This window comes from Mesoplodon mirus (assembly GCF_964341445.2).
Source record: "Mesoplodon mirus genome assembly, chromosome: 1".
Classification (NCBI taxonomy): domain Eukaryota; kingdom Metazoa; phylum Chordata; class Mammalia; order Artiodactyla; family Ziphiidae; genus Mesoplodon; species Mesoplodon mirus.
Window position 1 is genome coordinate 217,585,272 of NC_138976.1, and position 22,757 is coordinate 217,608,028.

General features: G+C 37.4%; 1 protein-coding gene across 2 annotated transcripts in view; it reads left to right on the forward strand.

The window, feature by feature from the left end:
* PPP3CC (protein phosphatase 3 catalytic subunit gamma) overlaps positions 1-22,757 on the forward strand; it is an 88,526-nt gene that overhangs the window by 18,994 nt on the left and 46,775 nt on the right. For both annotated transcript variants that reach the window (XM_082615836.1, XM_082615837.1), the window contains exons 2-3: positions 17,511-17,708; positions 18,046-18,170. In XM_082615836.1, the coding sequence (XP_082471962.1) occupies positions 17,511-17,708; positions 18,046-18,170 (323 nt within the window). The remainder of the gene's footprint in view (positions 1-17,510; positions 17,709-18,045; positions 18,171-22,757) is intronic.

Below are 22,757 nucleotides of genomic sequence, written 5' to 3' on the forward strand. Positions count from 1 at the left end.
AGTAGTCACAGGCAGTATCTTGAAAAGCACAACAATAAGTGACAGTGTTTATTAGGAATGTCAACTTGTTTCCAAAAGTAATGAACTTAAAAAAAAAAGATTTATGAGTTTGTCAAAAAGCACAGAGTTAATAGAATATTTTGATGATTTAAGGAATGTCTTCCCTGGGCACAGAATAACTTTGCTCTTTGAGCAGAAAGAAAACAGTTTTACTCTGTTTATTATTCATGAAAGAATTTGCATTAAAAGGATTTATATTATTCCTTACGAAAACCCCCTCACATCTGACCAGTTTTGTCAGAAATTTTAACGTATTTTCTTTCTCCCTTCAAAGGTTTTTTTTGTCGGGTTTGGTCTGGTTTGGTTTTGGTAGCTACTACAAACCCAGACAAATACAGTCTCCTAATTCCCATGCTGTCTGCCCTTACGGTATGCCGTCTCAATTGTCTGTCACTGTATTCTGTCACATTTTGGCACGACCAGAAATGTCTCTTTCTTCCCCCAGCTTTATTGAGATATAATTGACATATAACATTGTGTGAGTTTAAGGTGTACAACGTGTTGATTTGATATATTTTGCAAAATGATTACCACAATAGCATTAGCTAACAACGTGTAACACCATATAATTACCGTTTCTTTTTTGTGGTGAGACAGACATTTCTTATTTTAAGACAAAATTATTCTCTTTATTTCTAGTTAAGCAAAAGCACATCTGATACCATACATTCACATTCCCCTGTCTTCACACACATTCTTTTACCTTCATTCAAAATCAATAACGGAAGACATTGTTAAGAGTTAAAGGTTGAGGGACTTCCCCGTGGTCCAGTGGTTAGGCATCCGCTTTCCAATGCAGGGGACACGGGTTCAATCCCTGGTCGGAGAACTGGGATCCCACATGCCACAGGGCAACTGTGCCCGCGAGCTGCAACTACTGAGCCTGTGCACCACAAGTAGGGAGAAGCCCGCATGCCTCAACGAAAAACCCCACATGCTGCAATGAAGGTCCCGCCTGCCGCAACTAAGATCTGACGCAGCCAAATAAATAAATAAATAAATATTAAAAATATATATATAAAAAAAGAGTTAAAGGTTGAATGAGAGGGTAATTCTGAGGGCGTTAGAAATGAGTAATCTTATAACTTCCAAAGAGTTACAAATTGTAAGAGCTTTCCTTGTTTCTTAAGGATCTCTAAATTCTCTTTAGGGTGAGGCCAATTAGTCTTTTCCAGGTTTTGTATCTCCTAGGCACATCAAAATAGGGACTAATTGCTAGAGATCGGGGAAGACTACATAAGCCTGATTTCTTCAATAAATGTTCTTTTTTCATGGGGTTTGGGAAGTCTTTCAGGGAGGCACTTTTAGAATTTGAATTGGATTTGGAAGCCTCCTCATATTAAAGAATGCAGACCACTGGGTATTTAGAATTCTGTTTCCTATCTTGTTTTAAGGTGCCTCTCAAATAAACAATTTTGTTCATGTTAAAATTTCCCCAAGAGGACTTCCCTGGTGGCGCAGTGGTTAAGAATCCACCTGCCAATGCAGGGAACATGGGTTCAAGCCCTGGTGTGAGAAGATCCCACATGCTGCAGAGCAACTAAGCCCGTGTGCCACAACTACTGAGCCTGTGCTCGAGAGCCCGTGAGACACAACTACTGAGCCCGTGTGCCACAACTACTGAGCCTGTGCTCTAGAGCCCACGAGACACAACTACTGAGCCCTTGTGCCACTACGGAGCCTGCACTCTAGAGCCCGCGAGCCACAACTACTGAAGCCCATGCGCCTAGAGCCCGTGCTCCGCATCAAGAGAAGCCCGTGAACCGCAATGAAGAGTAGCCCCCCACTTGCCACAACTAGAGAAAGCCCGCGTGCAGCAACAAAGACCCAACGCAGCCCAAAATAAATTTTTTAAAAAAAGGTCTCCAAGAGGCCATTTGTAATTTGAAATTTTTCCTTGGTGAAATTATGGCGTTTATTGAGTATATTCATAATCTGAAAATGTGAAGGAAGCAGATAGAGAAGGCACAGAGGAGGCAAAGATTCAGGCTGAGAAAACACCATATGACCTGCAACAATTGTTAAGGATGGCACTTTTGCAACCATATGTCTCCAGAAGACATGAAGTGATACCAAAGATAAGCTGTCATCAACTGAGGGCCGATCAGAGCCTCAGCCCCAGACAGAACTAAGCAAAACACTTCTCAGGATTGTAAGGACTAAGGAAGGTCCTTAGGAAGTTTTAGAAAAATTGACCCAATGCAGAGTTTGCCTAAAGATACTGGTCTAATGAGACCTTCTGAACTTGTCAGCCTTTGGGGCTGGCTGGAAAATACACTTATTAGGTCCTAGTCTGTCCTCTGCCTATGGGCTTCCTCTTATAGATGAATGACACTCAAGATACTGAACAAGCAGACAGATGATAGGAATGCTGTTAATTAGGTAGAAGCCAGATTTCACTCCTGAACAGAACAATCTGATAAGACTGAAAGTCAGAGGACCCACGTATCACCTTAACCCTGAAGTGCTTGGGAAAATTATTGAAGATCAGGTAGCTCACTCTAGTAGGCAGGGTGGCCTTGAGCAGGTGGAAATCAAGTGGCCTCATATGTGCACACTGTTACAAAGTCATGGGTCTCCCCAGAAACAAGGTCAGCTGAAGGATTTATTTATAGTTAAAGAAAAAAAAGTTAGGTTTATTTAACTTGCTGCAACAAGCAGAGAGAACTAGAGGAAATAGGGATCTTCTCTATAGGGGGAGGCAGTTAGGAAAGGCTACTCATTGGATACTGTTGTTAGATGAAGGACTATTGTTGGATTTTAGGGTGGAAGTTTGTAATCTGGGCAAGGACTAGTTAGAATTTGTAGACTAGATGAGTTGCTAGAACTCATGAAGTTCTAGTGTTAGATCAGATCTAGTGTCTATGCAGAGTTACCGTTAAATTAGTTTGCCTGAGGTCTTATCTTGAAACATATGGATCTGAAGCATCTGGTATTAAAAAGAATTTGAGGGCTTCCCTGGTGGCGCAGTGGTTGAGAGTCCGCCTGTCGATGCAGGGGACGTGGGTTTGTGCCCCGGTCCGGGAAGATGCCACGTGCCGCGGAGCATCTGGGCCCGTGAGCCATGGCTGCTGAGCCTGCGCGTCCGGAGCCTGTGCTCTGCAACGGGAGAGGCCACAGCAGTGAGAGGCCCGCGTACCACAGAAAAAAAAAAAAAAAAGAATTTGAGCTTAGATAGTCTGTGATGCATGTTGTGGTTTGGTTTGGTTCACTTCATCTGTTTTATGAGTCATAGTGCAGTTATAAGTTGGGACTTCTGTTTTGATTCTGAGAGGCTGCTGGTGTTAGTTTCTATGTGTATAAAAGTATATTTGTAATTGTTGAAAGGCTTTAGGAAAAAACTTTGACTTCAAGAGTTCAGTATTAGTTTTCTATTGCTGTGTAACAAATTACCACAAACTTAGTGGCTTAAAACAACGTTTTTTTAGCTCCTAGTTCTGTGGGTCAGAGGTACGTTCGTGGCGTAGACTTCTCAGGGCTCAAAGGCTGAAATCAAAGTGCCTACCAGGCTGAGTTTACATGTGGAGGCTGGGGGAAGAATCTGATCTTTAGCGCATTCAGGTTGCTGGCAGTTCCTTGTGGTGGTAGGAGTGAAGCCCTTATTTTTAGCTGGGGGCCACTCCCAGCTCCTGGAGTCTGCCTTCATTCCTGCTCTGTGGCCTGCTCTATCTTCAAGCTAACAATGGAGAAATTGCACATCAAATCCCCCTCATGCTTCAGCTCTCTGAACTCCTATATCTGACCTCTAAATCCAGATTAAAACATCTTCTGTGATTAGGCCAGGTGCACCTGGACAGTCTCCCTATTTTAAGGTCATCTGATATGGGACGTTAATTATGCTTGCAGACTTCCTTCCAGCAGTACCTAGATGATTGTTTGATGGAGTAACTGGGAGAAGGTGTGTGTATACCATGGACCAGGCATCTTGTGGGGTCTGCCTTCTGCTCACCACAGTGCCTCTGTGTGTTTTGAAGCATAAGCCACAGAATTTCCTCTTTGTCATCTTAGTAACTCTTGGTTGTTTATAGGTGTAACTTAAATTTTAATGTTGCTGGTAAGAGTCAGTTTGGGGTATAGCTCTGCTCATTTGAGAAAAGTCTTATTTATGTATAAAGCGGATTAACATAAGGAAAGTTATTGCCAGTGGGATTGCCTTTCTTTTTGCCCTTGGCATCTGTTACTTTTCTTTTAATAAAGTTTTTTATAAAAACATGGAAAAATGTAGGGCAGAGCAGATAGGAAAAAAAAAACTGTCTGTAGTCCAAACACTCTTGTTTATATTTTCATCCTTTTCTTCCAATTTTTTTCTTTTTTTTTTTTCTTTTTTGTTTTGCGGGCCTCTCACTGTGTGGCCTCTCCCGTTGCGGAGCACAGGCTCCGGACGCGCAGGCCCAGCGGCCATGGCTCACGGGCCTAGCTGGGCCCAGCCGCTCCGCGGCATGTGGGATCCTCCCGGACCGGGGCACGAACCCGTGTCCCCTGCATCGGCAGGCAGGCTCTCAACCACTGCGCCACCAGGGAAGCCCCCTTTTCTTCCAATTTTTATTGTTCAATTAAAAGATTATCATTATGACCATATAGTGTACAAAATAATTGTATACTGACTTCTTATATACATTTTTTTCTGATTATAAAAGTGATACAGGGTAATCGGAGAAAGTTTAAAAATAGGCAAGTCGGAAGAATAAGATAATTTGGAATCTTGTTACCTAGCACTAATACTTGGGTATATTTCCTTATTGCCTTTTCTAATGCATTATTTAGTCACAATTTAGATCATATTGTATGGATTTATTTTTAAACAGAGTTAAACACTGGACCACTTGTTAATTTTAAATAAAAGGTATTTGGCATATTACTTATCACCTATGAGTTTTTTGTATCCTAACCTTTAAAAGTGACTTCTTTAATTCTGTGTGAGTTTTAGATTCATAAATATGCCTTTTATTTTTAAACTTTTACGTGTGTATGTACATATACGTATATTTATGATCAGTATCTTATGGGGGAAAAAATAGAGAAAGCATTCCATTGTCAGTTCAAATTGACTCACTCCCTCAGGATCCCTGACAGCTGAGTTTTCACTATACCTTATGTTTTAATAACATCAGTGGACCAAGGACATCAGCGTTTCCATTGGCTCTTCTTCCCTCTTGCTTTTTGAGACAAGATACCATGGCTCTGGCCTCCCTGTGGGGAATAGCAGCTCAGGAGAAGAAAATGCTTTGAAAAGAGGTCTTTAAAGAACATTCCAGACTTAGAGAATGAAAGAGAGCACCATGTGCCTCCTTTCCCCTCTTCTCTTGGCTTCTCATACTGACTAGAATGCCAAAATGTCTCAGCTGAAGGTGCAGCCTGGTATCGGGCAGTATTTCCCTGCTGAAACATTGATAGACTGGGCACTCGCTATATGAATTTTTAAAGAATATAGAAAATCATTATTTGAGTTACTTGTTAATGAAAGTAGTTTGTTTTATTACTTACTATCCTTCTGTTTTTGAGGAGAGAGGTGAGGTAAAGACAAATATTTTGTTTTGTAATGTTCCTTGCAAAGTGTCCAAAATGTGATTTGGATGTGGTCATCAACCATGTCAAGAATGATTCTATTTTAACAGTGGCATGAAAAAAATCATTCTAGAAACACATTTCTTAGGATTGGGAAGGAACTGAAACATAGAATTTGCACGAGTGGAAGTTTGATCTCTGAGTTACATAATCTTCCTGAAATCAACCTAGACTTCTGAATCTGGGGTTCAAAATGAATAAAGCTAGACTTGAAAATCTTTGGTATCATGACTTCTGCAGTTTTTTCCTTAATTTTGATTCAACTCTGGCTGGGGTCAGCTAGGCTCAAGTGTTTTTGCATTAAAAAGGTTTTTTAAAAAAATTATTGACGTATAATATACAAAAGTGCACAGATCCTAAGTGTACAGCTTGATAAATTTTCACAAAGGAAACATACTTGTGTAGCCAGTATTCAAATCAAGAAAATAGAACATTACCTACAGTAAGCATTGAGGTAATTTTCTTTCAAGAAGGCTATGTAGGTGATATATTTTCTGAGTCCCTTTGATTTTGTGAATGTCTTTCTATGACCTTCACATATAATATAAAGTATTTGGCTGAGTACAAAACTTACCAGTTACAACCTTTTCTCCTTAGAGTTCTACACATATTCCAGTGATGTTAGAAATCTAATATTCTAGAAAAAAAACTGTAGACCATCATGATTTAAGTTTTTTCTTTATCCTTATAATTCAAAATTTTTTCAAGAATGTGCCTCCTGATTAGTTTTTCCTGAAATGCAGCAATTCAATGTGTTTAAACAAACCTTTCTATATAGCTCAGAAAAGTTTTCTAATTTATTTTGAGTATTTTTCCTGTTACATTTGTTCTAGTTTAGTTTTTCAGGAATATCATTAACCTCTTATTTGGGCTCTCCATCCTCTATTCTTTGTATGTCATTGTCTTTCACCATTTTCATATTTGTCCTTTTCCTTTGTATTCCAAAAGAACTTCTCTAGTTTGTCTTACATATTATATACTTTACTTTTATCAGTTTCATTTCTGTTCTTTGCTCTCTCCTAGCGTTCTCCTAGAATTGTTACACAGTCAGTTCTGTTGTAATGATTGTCAAAATTCATTGAATTCTATGCTATGTAAAGATGATTAAGCAAAAAAGCATATATCTGATAAAGGACATACTCAGAATATATAAGAACTTTTATCAGTCAATGGAAAAAATATATTGAATAAATTTTTAAATGGACAAAAGAATTGGTTGATTAGACATGTCCCAAAAGGAAGATAGCCAGATAGCCAGTAAACAAGTGGAAGCGTGCTCAGCATCACTATTCACCAATGAAATGTAAATTAGAACCACAAAGAGATAGAAGTAGACACTCACTATAATGGAGTAAAATTTAAAAGTGACCAATACTAAGTGTTGACAAGGAGTAATTGGAACCCTCACACCTTGCTGGTGTGAGTAAAATGGTATAAGACTTTGATGAACTGTTTGATGAAACCTGTGCCTACCCCCCTAACCTTGCATTCCCAATCATGGGTGAAAGGGGTGCTTACATCCACCATAAGACAGATAGAAGAATGTTCATAGCAACATTATTCATAGTAGCTCAGAATTGGAAAGGTTATATAACACATTTTGCTGCCCCTAGCCATATTAATGCAGTCGTGCTTAACATGTAACCATCTGCTTTTAGTTTAATATGTGCTATTAATGAAAATTTATGTAGGGTATCCCCCCCAATTTTCTAATTTTTGAAATGTTTTTCAAATTTCTTAAAACTTTTTTCTTTAAACTAGTTTGATTTTGGAGCACTAAAAGAAAGAATTTGTTGCACAGATAGCCTAGAGCACCAATTATAAAAATGCCAACTTTTGGTCTGCATTTAGCCTAAATACTCTTATTCTTGGATCATTCTTAAGTTTCATTAATTTTAACTGCTCTTAGAATCTTACACGTTACTTTCCTATTTGAATGGTGCATTTATTTATTTATTTATTACTCACTGCACTAGTTGTTTGCTCAGATTAACTTGTTAATGCTGTTTCATTTTTTGAATAAATATTATAGAGCAGTGCTGTTCAATATAACTTTCTGAACTGATAGAAATGTGTATTTATGCTCTCCAATATGGCAGTCACTGAGCACATGAGGTTACTGAGCATTGAAATGTGGTCAGTGCAACTGAGGAACTAAATTTTAAATTTTATTTAATTTTAATTAATTTAAATTTAAGTCTAAATGGCTAGTAGCTACCTTATTAGACAGTGTAGCTCTAGAGTTAAGAAGGATGAATTGAGAAAAATACAAGAATTTAGAATGATATGAAATTAGGAAAAAATGCATTTATCATTTAACTTAGAACATTGGTTCTCAATCTGCACATTAGGCTGCACATTAGGATTACTTGGAGAGCTTTTTGAAACTACCAGTTTCTGGGACACTAATCTAAAACCAATTGAATCCAGATTTCTAGAAATGGATGAGGGCATTATATTTTCAGAAACTCCCTAGGTTATTCTAATGTACAACTGGAGTTAAAAATCAGTAAATTATAGTAGTGCTTCTTAATGTGTACCTGAGCATCTTGTTAAAATGAAGATTCTGATTTCAGTATATCTGAGCTAGGCCAGATATCCTGCACTTCTAACAAGCTCCTGGATGATTTTGATATTTTTGATCCCCAGACTACACTTTGAGGAGGAAAGAATTTTAGGATGAAAGGTTGATCAGGAGTTTACCATATCTGAAATGAACATTTGGTGGCATAATTGTAGAATTCAACAGTTGATATCTGGCTCAGACTTAGTTTCTATATGTCTCAACAATAGTGTGCACAGAATATATACCTCAAAGTACTTAATTAGAAATTGATGAAGAACCAAACCTTTTCTGCTGGCCAGTGTCTAGGGAAGAGGTTTTGTTTTGTTTTGTTTTGTTTGGATAAAATAGGGAAGAGATCTCTGAAGAAGTAACATTTAAGCAGAGAATTGAGTAGAATGAAGGGGCTGCCATGGCAGGTAATGCAGTGGGAGTGATTGAGGTTCATGGCAACCAGCTCAACAGATAACCCAGCAGCTTTCACCACTGAAATAACAAAGATAAGAATAGAAGTAAGTGAAATAGGACCAGGAAAACAAAAGAAAAGATTAACAGAATTAAGAATTGGTTTTTGAAATGATTAACATAATTGACAGACTTTAGACTGAGGAAAAAAAGAGAAAAGACAAATAAATAAATTAAGAAATGAAAAAAGGAGACATTACAACTGATACCACAGAAATATAAAGGATTATAAGAGACTACTGTGAACAATTATCCACTAAAAATTGGGTAACCTAGAAGAAATAGATAAATTTCTAGACACATTTAACCTATGAAGACTGAATTATGAAGAAGTGGAAAGCTCTGAACAAACCAGTAACAAATAAGGAGACTGAATCAGTAATCTAAAACCTCCCAACAAGGAAAAGCCCAAGACCAGATGGTTTCATTGGTGAAATCTGTCAAACATTTTTAAAAAGAATTCATACCAATCCTTCTCAAACTCTTCCAAAAAATTGAGGGGGAGGGAATGCTCCCAAACTCTTTTTTTTGTGTGTGTGTGGTATGCGGGCCTCTCACTGTTGTGGCCTCTCCCGTTGCAGGGCACAGGCTCCAGACGCACAGGCTCAGTGGCCAGGGCTCATGGGCCCAGCTGCTCCGCGGCATGTGGGATCTTCCCGGACCGGGGCACGAACCCGTGTCCCCTGCATCGGCAGGCGGACTCTCAACCACTGCGCCACCAGGGAAGCCCCAAACTCATTTTTTTTGAGGCCAGCATTACTCTGATACAAAGGCCAGATAAGGAAACTATAAGAAACGAAAACTGCAGACCAATATCCCTGATGAATAGAGATGCAAAACTTCTCAACAAAATATTAGCAAACCTAATTAAAAGCATGTTAGAAAGATCATTCACCACAGTCAAGTGATATTTATCCCTAGGATGCAAGGGTAGTTCAACATATGCAAATCAACAAATGTGACATACATCACATTAATGGGATAAAAGGTAAAAATCATATGATCATCTCAATAGATGCAAAGAAAGCATTTGACAAAATACAGCATCTTTTCTTGATAAATACACCCAACAAATTGCATATAGAAGGAACACCTCAACTTAATAAAAGCCATATATGATCAGCCCACAGCCAACATCATATTTATCAATGAAAGGTTGAAAGCTTTTCCTCTAAGATCAGGAGTAAGACAAGGGTGCTTACTCTCATCTTTCTTATTCAACACAGTACTGGAAGTCCTAGCCAGAGCAAGCAGGTAAGAAAATCAATCAATCCAGATCAGAAAGTAAGATGTAAAATTGTCTTAGTTTGCAGATGACATGGTCTTACATAGAGAAAATCCTAAAGACTCCACCAAAACAAAAAACAAACAAAAAAACTTTTAGAACTAATAAACAAATTCAGTTGTTTCAGGATACAAAATCAACATACAGAAATAACTTGTGTTACTATACACTAACAATGCAATATCTGAAAAAGAAGTAAAACAATTCCATTTACAATAACATCAAAAACAATAAAATACTTAGGAATAAATTTAATCAAGGAGGTGAAAGATCTGTACACTGAAAACTACAAGATTTTGATGAAATTGAAGAAGACATAAACAAATGGAAAGACATCCTATATTCATAGATCAGAAGAATTATTATTATTATTATTATTATTTTTTTTGTGGTACGTGGGCCTCTCACTGTTGTGGCCTCTCCCATTGCGGAGCACAGGCTCCGGACGCGCAGGCTCAGTGGCCCTGGCTCACGGGCCTAGCCGCTCTGTGGTATGTGGGATCCTCCCAGACTGGGGCACGAACCCGTGTCCCCTGCATTGGCAGGCAGACTCTCAACCACTGCGCCACCAGGGAAGCCCGAGAAGAATTAATATTATTAAAATGTCTATACTACCCAAAGTTGTCTGGAGATTCAATGCAATTCCTATCAAAATGCCAATGGTTTTTTTCACAGAAATAGAAAAAACAATCCTAAAGTTTGTGTGGAGCCACAAAAGACCCTGAATAACCAAAGCAATCTGGAGAAAGAAGAACAAAGTTTGAGGCATACGTCCTGATTTCAAACTATACTGCAAACCTCTAATAGAACGGTATGGTATTGGCATAAAATAAAAAGAGACACACAGGCCAATGGAACAGAACCAAGAGCTCAGAAATAAACCCTCACATATACAGTCAACTAATATTTGACAGGGGAGCCAAGAATACTCAGTGGGGGAAAGGATAATCTCTTCAATAAATGGTGTTGGGAAAACTGTATAACTACAATGCAGAAGAATGAAATTAGACCACTCACAAAAATTAACTCAAAATGGATTAAAGACTTAAACATAAGACCTGAAACTGTAAAGCTCCTAGAAGGAAACATAGGGAAAAGCCTGTTTGACATAGGTCTTGGTGACAATTTTGGGGGTATGACATCAAAAGCACAAGCAACAAAAGCAAAAATAAGTGGGACTACCTCAAACTAAAAAACTTCTGCAGAGAAAAAGAAACCATCAACCAAGTGAAAAGGCAACCTACAGAATGGGAGAAAGTATTTATAAATCATATGTCTGATAAGAGGTTAATATCCAAAGTATATAATAAACCCATACAACTCAATAGCAAAAAACCCAAACAATCCAATTTAAAAATGGAAAGAAGAACTGAGTAGACATTTTCCCAAAGGAGACATTACAGATGGCCAACAGGTACATGAAAAGGTGCTCAACATCACTAATCATCAGGGAAATGCAAATTAAAATCATAGCAAGATATCACCTCAGACCTGTTAGAATGACTGGTTTTTTTTTTTTTTTTTTTAATGTGGATACACTTTAGGTGGCCTTTTCTAGCACCAATCATCTTTGAGTAACAAGAACCTCCTCTACTCTTAAAAAAAAGCACTGTAGTTTTATTACCCCTAAATTATCACATTTCTGGATAAATGGCCTTTTGATTCATAGTCAAAAATATTTTTAACACTATGCTCGCATTTTGAGACCCTTTAATCCCTCTGTTAACCCTACTTTCTTGTTGGTAATGATTATAGTTTATAAAATAACATGCCTGTATTAAAAATGAAGGAACCAGGAACCCCAAGTGACAATACGAAGAAACCAATAAAGCAGTAACTTGAGCGCTGACACTACTGACATTTTGATTCTTTTATTTAAAAATGCGTATTTAATTTTTTGAACAAATAAAATGTCTGGAATTACTTATTAGCCTTGTAATCACTTGAGTACCTTTTCTTTGAAATTTGAAAAATTGTGCTAAGACATGATTTTGGAAGGATGACAGCTTTATAAATGGAATATTTAAAGAGGCAACACACAGCCACAGAAACGAAGGGAAACTTCCATGTGTGGTGGTGAGCAGTTTATTTATAATTTGAAGGGATGCAAGAATTGAACCTCTGTGTTACAGTTCAGATACTTCATAGTTTAAAGCATGGGTAAGATGTTAGAAGCTACAACCTCAGAGTCCAAGTGTTTAAGTTGTATTTCTTATTAATGAAATCCTGTGTGCCATTAAAGGCAGTTTGAAATGAACTTGTCAGAGATTTGGGTTTAGATTATCATCCACTGTGAAGTGAGTAGTGAAGCCAGTTGAATATCATCTTTTGTATACATTAGACATAAGACATAATAAAATCTCCAAACTTGGGCTTAGAGACATGTATATGCGTAGTATTTAAGTTTTGATTCTAGTATTATTCTTGTTCCCCCAAATCCACATTTATCCAAACCAGTGTTACTCAAAAGTGTGGTCCATGGACCAATGTCTGTCCACAAATTGTTACCAACTGCAGTAAATACAGAGAGTGAGCATTTAAAAACTTTTATAGCAGCTTGACATTGGCATAACATCTGTGCATGTGATCATTTTTCTAGTAATTTATTTTTATTGCATTTTACAAAGTATAGTTTTCCACTTGTTGATGCTGGGGTGGGGGCAGTTCCAACAGACAGTTTACAAAGCACTACTCTAGATCCTCTATTTTTCACTCAGAAATTCTGAACTCCATGTATTCATATGGCCACATAGGGGCTGGGGCAAGGGACATGAAGACCAGTAAACTATGACTATGTGATGACTGAGAATGCAGGTGCTGATTATCTGAGATTAGTGGGAATGAGAATTGCCTTGGGTACTTGTTAACCATGCGGATGCCTGTGTAGATCTCCAAAGATCCTGATTCCACACGTATGAGACCTAAGAATCTATGTTCTAAACAAATGCCCCTGATCAGTTGATTCTGATTAATTTTGTTCCTTGATAGGTTGTTTAAATCAGGATACTTGAGAGTAAAAGGAAGCATTATTAATAATTACATCAGGACAAAATAAATAAACCAGGATACTCAGACATATGGTCACTCTGTGTCTGGGGCATATTTTTTAAAACAGAGGTTTAAAGTTTACTTGGAAAGTTTCTACTGTTTCCTTTCATTAGCAAACTTAGCTCGATTTCCTTTAGTCTTCTGTGGATTGTGGCTCTTCCCAGTCTTCTGTGAATCAATCTCAACTATAGTATGTATAGAACTATCCAGTACAAGAAGGGAAATGGAATTCAGGGCTCTAAACATAGCTAGGGGTAACTTGGAGGGTGGTAAGACCCACTCCTTTAAAGTTGAAGATTCTTTTTTTCTGACTTGAAGGATATTGATTTTTAAAATAACCCTTATCATTTATGATAAAAACTCTCCAGAAAATGGGCACAGAGGGAACCTACCTCAACATAATAAAGGCCATATACGACAAACCCACAGCAAACATCATTCTCAATGGTGAAAAACTGAAAGCATTTTCTCTAAGATCAGGAACAAGACAAGGATGTTCACTCTCACCACTATTATTCAACATAGTTTTGGAAGTCTTAGCCACGGCAATCAGAGAAGAAAAAGAAATAAAATGAATACAAATTGGAAAAGAAGAAGTAAAACTGTCACTGTTTGCGGATGACATGATACTATACATAGAGAATCCTAAAAATGCCACCAGAAAACCACTAGAGCTAATCAATGAATTTGGTAAAGTTGCAGGATACAAAATTAATGCACAGAAATCTCTTGCATTCCTATACACTAATGATGAAAAATCTGAAAGAGAAATTAAGGAAACACTCCCATTTACCATTGCAACAAAAAGAATAAAATACCTAGGAATAAATCTACCTAGGGAGACAAAAGACCTGTATGCAGAAAACTATGAGACACTGATGAAAGAAATTAAAGATGATACCAACAGATGGAGAGATATACCATGTTCTTGGATTGGAAGAATCAATATTGTGAAAATGACTGTACTGCCCAAAGCAATCTACAGATTCAATGCAATCCCTATCAAATTACCAATGGCATTTTTTACAGAACTAGAACAAAAAATCTTAAAATTTATATGGAGGCACAAAAGACCCTGAATAGCCAAAGCAGTCTTGAGGGAAAAAAACAGAGCTGGAGGAATCAGACTCCCTGAATTCAGACTATACTACAAAGCTACAGTAATCAAGACAATATGGTACTGGCACAGAAACAGAAACATAGATCAATGGAACAAGATAGAAAGCCCAGAGATAAACCCATGCACCTATGGTCAACTAATCTATGACAAAGGAGGCAAGGATATACAATGGAGAAAAGACAGTCTCTTCAATAAGTGGTGCTGGGAAAACTGGACAGCTACATGTAAAAGAATGAAATTAGAACATTCCGTAACACCATACACAAAAATAAAATGGATTTGAGACCTAAATGTAAGACCGGGCACTATAAAACTCTTAGAGGAAAACATAGGAAGAACACTATTTGACATAAATCACAGCAAGATCTTTTTTGATCCACCTCCTAGAGTAATGGAAATAAACACAAAAATAAACAAAGGGACCTAATGAAACTTAAAAGCTTTTGCACAGCATAGGAAACCATAAACAAGACGAAAAGACAACCCTCAGAATGGGAGAAAATATTTGCAAACTAATCAACGGACAAAGGATTAATCTCCAAAGTATATAAACAGCTCATGCAGCTCAATATTAAAGAAACAAACAAGCCAATCCAAAAATGGGCAGAAGACCTAAATAGACATTTCTCCAAAGAAGATATACAGATGGCCAAGAAGCACATGAAAAGCTGCTCAACATCACTAATTATTAGAGAAATGCAAATCAAAACTACAATGAGGTATCACCTCACATCAGTTAGAAAGGGCATCATCAGAAAATCTACAAACAACAAATGCTGGAGAGGGTGTGGAGAAAAGGGAACCCTGTTGCATTGTTGGTGGGAATGTAAATTGATACAGCCACTATGGAGAACAGTATGGAGGTTCCTTAAAAAACTAAAAATAGAATTACCATATGATCCAGCAATCCCACTACTGGGCGTATACCCAGAGAAAACCATAATTCAAAAAGACACATGCACCCCAATGTTCATTGCAGCACTGTTTACAATAGCCAGGTCATGGAAGCAACCTAAATGCCCATCGACATACGAATGGATAAAGAAGTTGTGGTACATATATACAATGGAATATTACTCAGCCATAAAAAGGAATGAAATTGAGTCATTTGTTGAGACATGGATGGATCTAGAGACTGTCATACAGAGTGAAGTAAGTCAGAAAGAGAAAAACAAATGTCGTATATTAACGCATGTATGTGGAACCTAGAAAAATGGGACAGATGAACCAGTTTGCAGGGCAGAAGTTGAGACACAGATGTAGAGAACAAACGTATGGACACCAAGGGGGGAAAGCCACGGTGGGGTGGGTGTGGGGGTGTGCTGAATTGGGCTATTGGGATTGACATGTGTATATACTGATGTGTATAAAATTGATGACTAATAAGAACCTGCTGTATAAAAAAAATAAAATAAAATTCAAAAAATAATAATAATAACCCTTACCTAAAAACTTAGGACTCTCCTGGAACTTTCCTTTATGCATGTTGTCCCAAGCCAATCTTAATTCCTCTTAGTGTTCCTGGCTCAGCTGTGTCCCATTTCTCTTAGCTAGGCATAATCCCCTTGATCCATTTCATCCTTACTTTCATTTAACTGACTTGTTTACTTGTTTTAAATAAATTACAACTGAAGAATTTGAGAGAAAGAAAAAATATCTTTCAAATTTCCTCCTCAGGAGCTCCTTAGGTTGTTGTCACCTCTACTTAAGTAACTTTTATGATATATAAGAAAAACGGGTTTCCTGTTTTGTAAACTGTTCTCTGATTACAACTGAGATTGGAGGAGAATGATTTTTATTAGTAGTAATACTACTGGTAGAGGTCAAATAATATCTGTGGATCTCTTGTCTCTCATACTACCTCTGTTATGATACGTTTTTGTCAATTCCAACATATTTGATTTTGTATTATTTCATCTTGTTTTTAGTTTTTTGACCAATTTCTTTGATTTACAAAGTGGGCAATTAAAAACAATTTAGTAAAAATTTAAGTAAACTTGTTCAGGACTAACCTTCACCCTGTCTTATAGACTCACCAGATGAATGAATTAAAGACTCATCATAATATTTTATTTTTGTCTTATTTTAGATTTAGATTATCGTACTAAAATAGTATATTGATATTCCATATGAATTACACAAATTAAGACTAATTTGTCCTTTAAATTGAGACAGTTTTAAGAGGGAAAGGGGATGCTATTAGCAGTTATACTAGGAGAGCAGCTGAAATCTAGGACTGTCCTGAGTAAACTGGGATGTATATGGTCCCCTATCTCAGGAAAATATTTGCTGGTTGGATAGCTACTATGATATTTTCAACGGGCTTTGAATAGTCAAAATGAGTCAAATTATAGCTAAGAGCATTACAAAACTTACCATAGGACTTTCTTTACTTGTAAAAAATACAAAATGGAATGGCTAGATCAAGTCTAAAATTGTTTAAGTGCCTGTAGATTTCAACTTGGTTCTTAATAATACTTCCATAAAGCTAGAAGTGGAATAACCAGACAGTAACCACAAATTGAAATGAATCCCTCCTTTAAAACTTCTGGTTTATAGACTTGTGGCTATTAGGTCACAGGGAATCTAAAGTAGACTACATTATAAGATAGGTAAAAGAAGAGGTGATAGCCAATTGTAAAATGTCAAAAAAATTTTTCTGTTCAAGTTGCTAATTTACCATGATGTTGTATATAAACTTTATATCCAGTGTAGACTGAAGTTAGTTGTTAGCATTTCGAGATTAGAAAACACAGCTAGACCTCCCATACCTAGTTTTGTCAAGTTTATGCTCTGTTACTATAGCAAGTTATTCTGTGGAAGAGCTCCATCCTGTTAGTTGTGTTCTTGTTATCAGTAACATTTTAAGCAACTACCTTTTAATAATACATAGGTACATACATAAAAAACATCTATGATTCCCCTGATCAGGAACTGAAGTCAAACTTCCAAGACATGGTTTCATTAGGTCTGTTCTTTGGAAGAAATAAATGCCCTTTTAGTGTTGTGATTTCTTTTCCTTCATTTTTTTAAACCATAGTTTCATTTTTAACACGTTTTCCATAGATAAAAGATACTCATATTATCTAGTCCCTTGTCTCACTTTTAGCTTATCTACTAAATCAACTTCAAGTCTTTCATCTTTATATGTATAACATAATTTATACACGCACACACACGTATATCTTTTAAGTGACTTTGACTTTAACTGTGGCCTTTTAAAAAATTAGAATCGATCATCTATAATATATAGTATCTTTGATTTTTTTTCCCATGTAGTTCTGGTGCTGTGGATGTGAAATCTTGGTGATGCATTAGGTTTAATTTGTTACATAAAAGTAATGTGTTATGGTTTTTCTCTATACCTTTAACTGTTAAAAAATTTTTTTTTTCTCTCTTCCTAGCTGTCCCCTTTCCTCCAACACAGCGGCTTACTTTGAAGGAAGTATTTGAGAATGGGAAACCTAAAATTGATATTTTGAAAAACCATTTGGTGAAGGAAGGGCGACTGGAAGAGGAAGTAGCCTTAAAGATAATCAATGATGGGGCTGCCATCCTGAGACAAGAGAAGACTATGATAGAAGTAGATGCTCCAATCACAGGTATGAGAAGTATTCGCCTGGTGGTACATAGATTTGAGCTAATTTGAGAAGTGATTACAAATAACCAACTAAAATGTGTGATAATTATTCTAGGAATTGTGAGCAGTCTTAGGGTTGTTTAGTATGTTTGTTATTCATTGAAGAAATACAATTTAAAATGTCTAATATTTCCAGTAGGACTATTTCGTATTGATAGGTTGCCTGCAGTTATCGAGCAGTCCAGTCAAAAGCTAGACTGATTTAAGTTAAAAGTTGAACTGTGGTCCTATTGGCGTAATGCCCTTTCTCTTCTAAGACATAATTTTTCACCTCACCCTAGGTCTGTTTTCTTTCCTAGTATGTGGTGACATTCATGGACAGTTTTTTGACCTGATGAAGTTGTTTGAAGTTGGAGGATCACCTAGTAATACACGCTACCTCTTTCTGGGTGACTATGTGGACAGAGGCTATTTCAGTATAGAGGTAAATATTAAACTGGATGTGTTGAAACTATCATATTATCTTTTTTTTAAAAATTTCTTTCCATTCTTCAGTAGAAGAAATTAAAATGAGAACACTGGCAGAATTTATAAACTTTGTTTCTTTCAATAATTAAAGTGATAGAAATACGTTTTAATTGATATAAAAAGAACTATTCCTTTTACTAGCCAGTAAAAATCTGACATATAGAAGGCTATGTTAACCCTCCTTTGCAAATAACTTAAGTGTTTACCAACCTTTCCTCTTTGTAGATAGTGTATATAAATGACATAAATTGCTATTCATCCTAAGTGGGGTTTGGATTAGCTCACCTTAATTATAAAACTATAAGATGCTGAGCTACATTGAACGCTTAGACTAACTGCCAATGCTGAATAATCAGGCACTCAGCCTCTTGTAGGAATAATTTATGATACCGTTGCACATAGGAAGTACATGTTCATTGAAGGAAAAAATGATTACAGTTAATGAAGTTAATGAAAACTCAATTTATACATTTTGAAAATTGTATGATGACAGGAAAATGGTTAGATTTAAAACAAAGTATAAGCTTTTATGTACAAAAGATAAAACTATTTCAAAACCTAACGGAATGACTTGAGTACAGTGGAACCACAGTACATTCATATTTAGTGTCCATTGATTCAGCTCTACATGCTTGGCAAATAAAAGAGAAGTAACTTTTGAAATGGTGCAGGTAATCGAATTTATAATATCCCCAGAATAAGCATGAGATGAGAAATTGAGTCTGCTTGCTGTTCTTGCAGTCTTTAGTTCTGCCTCTCCCTCGTAGTGTGGGACCCTCACTGTACTATGTATGTTTCTGGTGGTTAAAGGTTTATTGTTCATGCAGCATCACTCCTACATACAAGTCAACTATCGCACCTGGTACTCAGCCAAAAAAGCAGCTGGGATACTAAGGCTGCCAGAAAAATAAACAACAAGAGAAATATATCTTACTCTTTAGTTAGATAGACAGTCTAAGTTCATGAATCAGAAAAGTTCAGTGTTATCTTGCCAGTGTCTCAAATTCATTTAGTGTCATCTATGAGTTCGAAAGTTAATGATAGAAGCTAAGGAAATAAGCACATTCTCCCTGCTGCTCAGTAAATTCCCAAGATTTCTAAATAGGTACCTGGGATGGGTGGAGATCATACTTGCAGACCGTAACATTAAAAGCTTCCCATATTCCTATCCACATCCTATTTTAATAGGCAGTATGTCAAAAGTATGGGTGTTTGAAAGACACATTGAATGCTTAGTTCTTTGTGTTTAGTAGCATGAGGAAGTTTTAGAGGCTGAAGAAAAGAATACAGAACTTACTGAATTTTTAATTAATTTTATTTAATGAAATAACTTTTTTAAAAAATTTAATTTATTTATTTTTATTTTTGGCTGTGTTGGGTCTTCGTTTCTGTGCGTGGGCTTTCTCTAGTTGTGGTGACCGGGGGCCACTCTTCATTGTGGTGCGCGGGGCCTCTCACTGTCACGGCCTCTCTTGTGGAACACAAGCTCCAGACTTGCAGGCTCAGTAGTTGTGGCTCACGGGCCTAGTTGCTCCGTGGCATGTGGAATCTTCCCAGACCAGGGCTTGAACCCGTGTCCCCTGCATTGGCAGGCAGATTCTCAACTACTGCTCCACCAGGGAAGCCCAGAAGTAACTTTTTAAAAGGATAAATGTTGTGCCAAATCATCCTCTGATTACTAACTCATATACTTTAAAAATAGTTTCAATGCATCAATATATTCACAATACACACACACACACACAATGATTTTTGTACACATATGCCGTATTCAGAATATTTTGTGTTAACGTATTTTTTCTGTCACTCATCAACAAATGTTTCCTGAGTGCCAACTTTATGGCAGGCTCTGAGCATCAAATAATGAGTAGGATTCATGGTCTCTATGGGAGCTGACAATCTAATAGAAAAGATATACTTATGAATAGATCGCTCAGTACGATATGAAAATATTTATTTATTTATTTTAATATTTATTTATTTATTTTAATATTTATTTCTCTATTTTGGCTGTGCCGGGTCTCTGTGGCAGCATGCGGGATCTTTTAGTTGTGGCATGCAGACTTCTTAGTTGCAGCATGTGGGCTTCTCAGTTGTAGCATGCGAACTCTTAGTTGCGGCATGCATATGGGATCTAGTTCCCCGACCAGGGGTTGAACCCCGGCCCCCTGCCTTGGGAGCATGGAGTCTTACCCACTGGACCACCAGGGAAGTCCCCAAAAGTGCTTATTTAATTATTAGCAATATTCTTCATATTAGGACTGAGCACGGTGCCTGACACATAGTAGGCACTCAGTATTTGTTGACTGAACGAATGTTAATAAATCATAGTTTGTATTTGGCTTTATCATGTTATTTGATGTTTGGCTAACAAAGCGTTTTTCTGCAACAGTTTTAAGAGATAAATGAATCAAAACTTTAAATTGACAATGCTGTATTATACCAGTTTTAAAACTGAACTGTAGGATATATCTCGTGTTAGGTGGAAGCCACTTATAGACCACTAAGATTATAGATTACTGTAAGCTACAACTTAGTCTAACATGATACAAGTATATACTTGAACAATAAATTTTTATCAATGTCCTTGATAAGCATGAGTGTGATGTTTTTGTCAAACAGATGAAAATAAGGTAATGGGGTCCCTATTATAATTTTTTGTTATAAATAGTCATTTTTTTGTAGAAAAATTGGGAAATGCAGAATCTAAGAAAAATAATTCTTATAAATGAATTATAATGAAATTACTGTTAACATTTTGTTGTATTTCCTCACAGTCTTTTTCTTCTTTTACATGTGTATATTTTTTAGAGAAAGTTGAGATCGTTGTGTGCATTCTCTTTTGTAGTCTTTCCCCCCCACTCATCATTGTCTTGAGAGCACTTTTCTCTATCATTAAAATTTCTCCAAAAGTATGATTAATGGTATAAATACCATAATTTATTTCACCATTTCTCTTTGGATAATTTGGTTTATAGCAGGTACTGCTTATTTGCCTACCTTTTCTCTCCTTCTTCCTTACTACCAAATCCCCGTTTTGTTCAGATAAATGGGATTGGGGGTTGTCAGGGAGAACTAAATAAGTACCTGGGATGGGTGGAGATGATACCTGCAGATTGTAACATTGCGGACTGTACCTATTTAAAAGTTCTCAGGGAGAACTTTTAACTTCAGGGAGGGAAAGCCCTTATCCCAGCCCAAGGGAATGAATTCTGGTTGGTTTGAACTAGTCATGGCAATCCATTCCCTGTTACCAGTGACTAGTCCAGGGTAAACATGAGATCCTCTTTTGCCCAGTAATATATAAAGGGACTTCTGCACGTTGTTTTGTCGTAGTTGTTTATGTGTGTTGTTTTGAAATTTTTTCTTTCCAGATGAAAAGACTCTTGCAAGGTGAAAGCTTTTGGACCCCCATTCCACTATGTCATGGCAAATGTGGGTGTGTGTGCTGTAGCAGCCAGTTTGTGACCATGAGGAGGTGCTATAACTAAGAATGAAAAGCAGACCTGCTGGGTCTTCCCTGGTGGTGCAGTGGTTGAGAGTCCGCCTGCCGATTCAGGGGACACGGGTTCGTGCCCCGGTCCGGGAGGATCCCACATGCTGCGGAGCGGCTGGGCCCGTGAGCCATGGCCACTGAGCCTGCACGTCCGGAGCCTGTGCTCCGCAACGGGAGAGGCCACAGCAGTGAGAGGCCCGTGTACCGCAAAAAAAAAAAAAAAAAAAAAAAAAAAGCAGACCCGCTGTGAATAGCAGATCAAAGAGAGAGAGAGGGCGTGATTTCTTGGTGAAGATGTTGAGCTGGTACACTAAGCCTAGACATCTTGCCTCCAGACTGCTTGTTTTCTGAGATGTTTAAATGTCTTTATGGCTTAAGCAGTAGTTAATTATATCACTTGTACTGTAAGTGGTACAAGGTTGTTTCCAGTTGTTTCCATTCTGCATATTGCTGCAATTAACATCTTTTTGAATACATCTTTAATAGCATTTCTGATATTTCCTTAGATTGGATTCTTATAATAGAATGAGTATTTTTAAGAGTGTGAGCATTTTTAAGACTTTTGATATGTATTGCCAAATCGTTTTTACAGAACTTTATTTTCTCTTCCATACTTCATAATTTCTCTTTCCTCGAGCCTGTATGAGGGAATCAAGGCATGATGATTTTTTTTTTTTCCATGCCCAGAGCAAGCACTGATCTTTCCTGAAGGAACGTGGGCTTTGGTAGTACACCAGGGACTGGTCCAAATGTGACTGATAAAACAGAATAGTAAAGTTTCACTTTTGTCTGAGCCTTTTTTTGTGTGTGGTACGCAGGCCTCTCACTGCTGTGGCCTCTCCCGTTGCAAAGCACAGGCTCCGGACGCGCAGGCTCAGCGGCCACGGCTCATGGGCCCAGCCGCTCCGCGGGAATGTGGGATCTTCCCCGACCGGGGCACGAACCCGTGTCCCCTGCCTCGGCAGGCGGACTCTCAACCACTGCGCCAACAGGGAAGCCCTGTCTGAGCCTTTTGATATTCCTTCTTCATTTGCACCCATTATAAAG